The 7,418-nt window shown below is 47.3% G+C and overlaps 1 protein-coding gene across 1 annotated transcript; it reads left to right on the top strand.

Annotated features, from left to right (window-relative positions):
* The first annotated feature begins 277 nt into the window (after positions 1-277).
* Positions 278-7,107, top strand: CHCHD2 (coiled-coil-helix-coiled-coil-helix domain containing 2). The gene is made up of 4 exons (XM_079954453.1): positions 278-438; positions 3,471-3,711; positions 5,211-5,364; positions 6,801-7,107. The coding sequence occupies exons 1-4, from the start codon at positions 389-391 to the stop codon at positions 6,809-6,811; spliced, it is 456 nt and encodes a 151-aa protein (XP_079810579.1). The 5' UTR covers positions 278-388; the 3' UTR covers positions 6,812-7,107.
* The last annotated feature ends 311 nt before the right edge of the window (positions 7,108-7,418 follow it).

The following is a 7,418-nucleotide window of genomic DNA, read 5'->3' as shown; positions in this document are numbered from 1 at the left end:
CTTACGTTAAGGTTCGCCTATTTATACAGCTCGCATATTTTTGGCTCCGCCCTCCCCGCTCGTTCATTGGTTTAGCCGCGGCCACACCTATTAAGCCCAACCACCTTGCGCTTCCCTCTCCGACGTAACGGTCTGGCTCCGCCCTATTTAGATAAGGGGGCGGGGGCAGCTGCAACAGCCTCGTTCTCGGCCATCGGCACCCCGTCGTCAGTACGAATGATTTGCGCATGCGTAGTGGGGGAGACAGGCGACCTCTAGCGGTGACCTTGAAAGAGAACGCGAGAGAGAGCCGGAAGCGGAAGTAGAAAAAGGCCGGACTGCGGAGCCCTTGAGAGAGAGCAGCTGCAGCAACAGCAACTCGAGAGCCGCTCTTATTATTGTCGCCACCATGCCGAGGGGAAGCAGGAGCAGAACATCCCGGATGGCGCCCCCTGCCAGGTAAGGGGGCGGGACCAGGAGAGACGATTTGTGAGGGTGATCTGGGAAGGGTCGGGGGGGGTGGTTGGAGATATTCATGGCAGGAGGGCTGGGAGGGAGCCACGTGACGCCTCCATGGCCTCCTAATTTCGCCCCCAGCACTGCCAACTCAGTGGAGATGAGGAGGGGGAAAGAGATATTAGGGAAGTGCCATAAAAGTTGGGGTGATGAAGGAAGGGGGGAGAGATAAAAGTCCGGGATCAAAACAAAGACGATGTTGGAGATTGCAGGGGGCAGCAGTATTAAGGGGGGGGGGCTATATTATCTCCCTGCCACATGTACTGTAGTAGTAATAAGGGGGGGAGTCTCTATCCTTTATTAATAAAGAGTGAGAGACAGTTGTAATCTCATGTTAGGAGCAGATGCTGGAGGAAAAGGATGGGATGGGGGAATCCAAAGTCTCCATGCGGATGTGGCAAGTTCGGGTGAGGATTACAGCAACACACGTGGAGGTGATGAAAGATGAAGAGAGGGATCGGTGGGTTGCCAAGTATAATACAGGCCTTGCATTTCACTTGTGGAATGGAAGTTGTGTTATGGATCTGTAAATCAGAGCTTATTTCTGGTGTTACGCTTGCATCCTGCTTTGTAAATAGGCTGAATGTGACTTAAGGGTCTAAATGAGAGTCCTGTTTATCAAATGTTTGACTTCAGTAACCTCACAGCGTACAGTGCTCCCAGCACAACTGAAGGATGCCAAATGATTTGGATGGACTGGACTGTGACCTTCTAGAATATTCCACAGGAGGAATCTTCTAGAAGACCATGTGCTGCAAAAGTCAGCGCTGCTTTGGTGCTTCTGGGATTAAGAGTTTCTAGTCAGACAGCAAGTTGATGCTAAAGCTGGAAAAGTACTAATTGGCTTACCTTAGGCAAGGGCTGACCTCGCTGGGCCTGGTTCTTGCCTAGGGGTAAGGCAGAGATCTCTGAGGTGTGGCCAGAGAAAGTGAGAGCTGAGGAGGGGCAGATCACAAGCAGAAATGGAAGAGGTGGGTAAGGGTGCAGGAGGAAAGGGCAGGTTAAGTTTGGGGAAGGAGTAACAGTTGAAGTTCGTGGAGTGAAATTGGTGGGTCAAGGAGCAAGCAGTTGAGCGAGTAAAAACCTTGGCGTTCTATTGAACAAAAGTTCTGACTAAGAGAGGGATCCACATTGCATTGGTAAAGCACTGCAAATCCGGGACTTCCACAACAGACACATAAAGCACTTTTAGACCGCTTTTAGCAGTCGTTGAGAATTCTGAGAACTGTAGCTTGTTCAGGGTGCTAAGAGTACCAGAGTGCTTAAAATGCATAGGGTGGCTGTGACCAGACTTTGGAACTGCAAAAGCAGTGACGGTTGGTTTTGCCTTTCTTATTATTATGTACATCAAGTCTGTAAATCTGAGTTTAGAAGTTGGCCTTTACTTACCGTCAAGAGAGGCTAGAATGTGGTTGCTGCTTCCTTCCAAGCAGCTTAGACAGAATTGTAAAGCTGGAAGGCACCACGAGGGTCATCTAGTCCAACCACAACGTGAATTTCAAACCCATGACCCTGAGATTAAGAGTCTTATGCCGTACTACCCCAGTCCATTATCCCAGCTTTACAGCTATGTTAGGTTTATTAAATGTATACATCGCTTACCACAGAAGTATAAAAAACCACATTGTTCCATCAGACAGGTCACTAGACTGGCAGGCAGTTGCCAAAGAGACTACGTTTCAGTTGCAAAATCCAAATGTTGCAAAAACCAGCATCCCATCCCACCTTCAGATTTGGGACATGTAGAGATGGATGCTGGATTCCCAACTCAGTCCTAGCCAGTGTGGTCAGGGATACAGAGAAATGTAGTCCAGCAACATCTGAAGGGCCGCAGGTCCCCCACTTCTGCTCCAGACTGGCTCTCTACCAGCTCTGACCAAAGATCAGCAGTATCATGTTTCACTCCCTCTGTGTACAAGGCAGGTTTGATAAGAGGCTGTGTCTTCTTCTGTGAATGTTTAGCCAGCTTAAGGACCAATTCAGTTTTGTAGCGCTTTGTGTTGACGCCCCGCTTCCAATTTAGCTCTTAGTACGTAATATGTTTAATGCTGCATTCTTTGGTGGAAAGTGAGGGCTATATTCTTTGGGGATAGAGGTGGGCAAGAAGGTTGTGCATGCAAAGATTTAGAAACTTTGGATTCTTGCATCAGGGGCATTTTAGCAACTCTTCTCTGAACAGGAGCACTATCGACCAGGAACTAGCCTGTTGCAGATACAAGTGTATGGGCTGGAAAGCTAGTTGCCCATGAAAGCTTATGTATCAGGTGTGTGTGAACACACCCTCATCAGCCTTGAACCTTTCCCCTCCTCCCCCGGATGTTGCTGAGCTACAACTTCTGTTATCGCCAGTCATTGTCCATACTTGCTGGGGCTGATGGGAGTTGTAGTTCAGCAACATCTGGGGGAGGAGGGGAAAGGTTCAAGGCTGATGTAGATGGTGTTCACATGAACATAGGTGGTGGGGAAGCATAGCCCCATGTGTTGGGGCTCACCTTTCTTCAAGGAGAGTATAGGAGGGTATTTTTCTTACCCTGGAAGCATTCACAGGATCAGCGTTCAGGAGAAAGGTACATATGTACTGCTTTCCAAGTCATTGTTCCTGAGCTTTTTTCACATAACAGCTCTGATTTCAGCAAAATGGCTGCATCAGGTGGCTTCAGACCATGCTGTAGGGAGATGTGTTAAAGTTAAACTGAGGCAGCAAATCCCTAGAATCAACCTCCCACACCCCCTCTGGAGGGGGGACCAGGTTGGAGGAAAGACTGGGCTTTGCTTTGGAATTGCTATACTTGTTTATTTTTATTTGTATGATTGTATTTTTGTAATGTATCATGGGACCTTATGCTGAAGGACTGGTAAGAAGTCAAATAAATAAAAACAGTTAGAATTTTAAAAAAAATCCCACACTGGGCCGCTGTAACAAATGTTTGCATCCAGGGTTGCTTTTCAATGTGTTTCTTCTCCTGCCTTTGCAGCCGTGCGCCTCCTATGAGGTCTGCTCCACCACCAGCTTCTCATGCCCCTGTTCCAGCCCCTGCCCCTGCCTCTGCAGTGGCTTCTCCTGCCCCCAGGCAGCCTGGCTTAATGGCCCAGATGGCCACCACTGCTGCTGGAGTGGCCGTGGGCTCTGCTGTGGGGCACACTCTCGGGCATGCCATGACCGGAGGGTTTGGAGGTGGAAGCTCTGAAGCAGCAAGGCCCGACATCACTTACCAGGTGAGAGAGAAAATGATATATTTTTGTTTAACTGAGCTTTTTATGTGCTCGGAGCAAGACCTTGAGCCATACAGAATTCTCCTCCTGGCTGATGAAACCCGTGTCAAAATTTCTGGGCTGATAAGTGACGAGGGCAGAGCTGTGCCTCCTCCCCTCAAGTCAAAGAAGTGGGCTCAGACATGGCTTATGAGTGAGCCTTGCTGGAAGGATGCAACTTAACAAAAGCTTTTCAAGAACAAAAGAATACATGCAACGTGTGTTCCATTTGAGCACCTGCCAATCCAGGAGTAAAGCGTATATTTGTATCTGGTATAGTTATGGATTTGCATCAGTTCTGAAAGTCATGAGACTAGATAATGTGCAGTTGTGTATTGATGAATCACACTCATTTGATGATGTCAGTATGAGTGTACAAAGCCTTAAACCTCTTGGGACCCAAGTACTTGAAAGGGTGCCTTCACCAGTAAGAACATTGTTACCTGGGAAGAAGACGCTGCTTATGGTCTCCTACCAGTAGGAATTGCACAAAGAATGCAAAACGGCGTTCTTGGTGGTAGCATCCCAACTACAGAACTGCCTCCCAGTGAAGATCGGGCAGGGCCCTGCATTCAGGAAGAAAAACGTAAAGACTTTCTTATTTATCCAATATTTGGGACAATAGTTTTTATGAACCTTTTCACACTACTGGTTTTAACTGCTTTCAGCAGTATTTTATAGTGCTGTTCTAATTTTTTGTGGGTCGTGTTAGTACTGTGAGACACCCTGGATTTCCTTTGGGGAGAAAGGATTGGTTATAAATTTGAAATAGTACGTAAAATAACCTTGACACCTGACAGAACTGAATGCAGAAATCCAACTAACAAGCCAGCTAGGCATCATGAGAAGGTATCCCTTGGACCTCAGTTGTATTAGCAGCATATAAGTGCCAGTGTGGTGTTTCTGGACTACAACTCACACCATCCCTGATCACTGGCTATGCTATCGAGAAGCATCTGAAGGGCCACAGGTTGTGCACCCCTGGATCAGAGTGTTGGGCTGTCACCTGTGAGACCACAGTTCAAATCCCCACTTGGCCATGGAACCTCGATGATCTTGGGCCTACTTCACAGGGTTGTTTGTAAGGGTAAAATTTGGGGGGATAACCATGTACAGCAGCTTGAGATTGTTGGACAAGGTGAAAATATAAATGTAATCAACAAACATTGAAAGTTAATTCTGAATGCATAAGGTATAAAAAGTGTTGGCGGTCCTTAGTAACTGGAGGATTTAGCCAGCTGACTAGGAAGGAAAATTGTTGGCACGCCTGAAATTTGGAAATTTTGTCCTCCAGCAGTTTGGAATGAGGATGCTGCTGTGCCTGTTGATGCCTCCCCTTTCTGCTGGGGAGCCACCATACTCTGGCACCCTGAAAACATTTTTGAAGGCGGGTGGGGTTCTTAGCAAATATAATCTTTTAAAAAACATTTCCGCATCTTAATTGTGCTGCTGTTCCTCCTCAGGAGCCTCAGACAGCCCAGCCTGCGATGCAGCAGTCGCAGTTCACGCCTTGCCAGTACGAGATGAAGCAGTTCCTGGAGTGTGCCCAGAACCAGGCCGACTTGAAGCTGTGCGAGGGGTTTAGCGAGGTGCTGAAGCAATGCCGGTTTGCAAATGGTGCGTAGCTCCTTTGGCCTCCCCGGAGGTCTGAGCAAACTTAGGAGGCTGCAATTGATCAGGGCTGAGGGGTCTCAAGCCAGGTCTCAAGAGCCAGTGTAACACTGTTGAGGAGGTGCTTCTGGTTCTTCCAGACCCTGCCAGGTAAACCTTAAGCCGGTTGAGGGGGAGAGAGAACAAGGAGCTGCACTAGTCAAATGAGAGAGTAATACAAAACTGACTTGCATAATTGTGTGCTATTTTAGTCCTTGTCCTTTGTACATGTTTTAGTTAGCTGCTAATATACTTTGCAGTAAAAGTATATACTGCAATTCCTGGCAAGAATATATGGCCTCTGAATAGGCGCTGTGATTTCTTTGAACCAAAGTGGGATCCCAGACAGGCTTCATTCTCTCTGCTAATCACACTGAGGCTGTTTTGACATGGGGTTGTATTCAGTGCCGCCTCCTCTCCTGTCCTAAGAGTCTGCTAGGGAGGGTTTGGGGGAGCCTCACACAGATTATGGGGGAGGGTTGTTGCTCCACAGTCTTGGATTAGGTCCTCTTTATTGGGTGCATTGTACCCAGGTGAAATATTGGTGCATAGACTCAACTTTATTTATACCCTGTATCAGCCACAAAGGCAAACAAGATGGTTCCTGCACACTTGCTTAATGGTCTAAAAATCACAGCACAAAAGGAAAAATGGATGAGGAGGAAAGAAGGAGGGGGAGCCCAGCTCAGCCACTGATTTTTGAAGTTAAAAGGCGGTGCTTATTATGAAATAGCTGTTGTCAAAGCGGTTCAGGGACAGGAAGAGTTCAGTGGAACCAGTTTTTCCAGCTGGGCTGATGGAATGAGACCTGCCTCCCACTGTGGCAGTCTCTCATTAATGGCTGATGCCTGATCAGTTGAAGGAGCTGGTCTTCCAGTTCGTTTGCTTTCAGAGCACCAGACTCTGAGGTGTGGGGAACAAACACTTCCTATAATCTGAAATGTGTGCCCTCCTGATATTTTAGGACCTAGCTTCCATTAGCAGTGCATCTGGAAGGTGCTGGTTTAGTGAAGGCTGATCTACAAATAAGGCCACACCAGTATATTTGCGTTAGATGGGTTCCATCCTGGGCCCCTTTTCTGATATGCAGGTTCTGTACTAAAATCCATGAATTCTCCTACCTACTTCACCACCACCACCACCCTGCCGCATAATAGAATAATACTTCTCTGAAGCTCAGTTTCAGCAAGGTGGATTGTGTTTAGGTTCTTGTGGAAAAATCAGAAATGTTATTAGGGGCTTGGGGTGGCTGGGGAGGGGGCAGAAGCAGTCTTTGGAGAACACATTGGGAAGCCAGGGGTCTGCTGGACACAGCAAGACCTCTTCTGAATATTTGGCTTTTATGTGTGTCTTGATAGTAATCAGTTTCCTTTCCTCTTTCTTTTTCTCTTTCAAATAAACAGGTTTAGCCTAACGAGCTCTGCGAGATGAATCTCATCCCCCTCGTTGAATGACATGTCGCTAGTGAAACTTTCTTCTTTTAACATCTTAAAAGCTGCCTGGCATTCCTTCCTGTGTGGCCACTTGTCCGTCTCCCGAGGAAGGAAACCTGGAGTGCTTTTTACAGCAGGAAGGATGCTTCTGGCAAGAGTGTGGGACATCTGTTGCGTGGGGAGAGATAAGACACACAGAATGCTAGGATTGTGATCGTCCCCTGCTTGCATTTATCAGTATGCGCATCTGAATAAAAGTCAATTTCTCTCTAGAAAACATGTTTTGAAGTGCCTGTTCTGTAGGTCACATCATGGATCTCTGATGAGTACGGCTGAGCTGGGAAACAGAAGATGGTGGGATCGCTGACAAGTCTCCATTTTCCCTCTGTATGATGAATGGCATCCTTTCCCCAGTGCTGTTCAGTGTCATGGTAGAATATAAGCATAGCATTGTAGAGTTGGAAGGGATCCAAGGGATCATCCAGCCCAGCCCTCTGCAATACAGGAAGCAGAGTATTCCTGGGTGGGAATCCAAATTCTGCAGCTCAAAACAAATTGATGAAAGAAATTCATGCCAATCCGCTGCAA

Source organism: Podarcis cretensis (assembly GCF_951804945.1).
Source record: "Podarcis cretensis genome assembly, chromosome: 15".
Classification (NCBI taxonomy): domain Eukaryota; kingdom Metazoa; phylum Chordata; class Lepidosauria; order Squamata; family Lacertidae; genus Podarcis; species Podarcis cretensis.
Note: the sequence above shows the minus strand (reverse complement) of the source record. Positions and strands in the feature narration are given on the sequence as shown.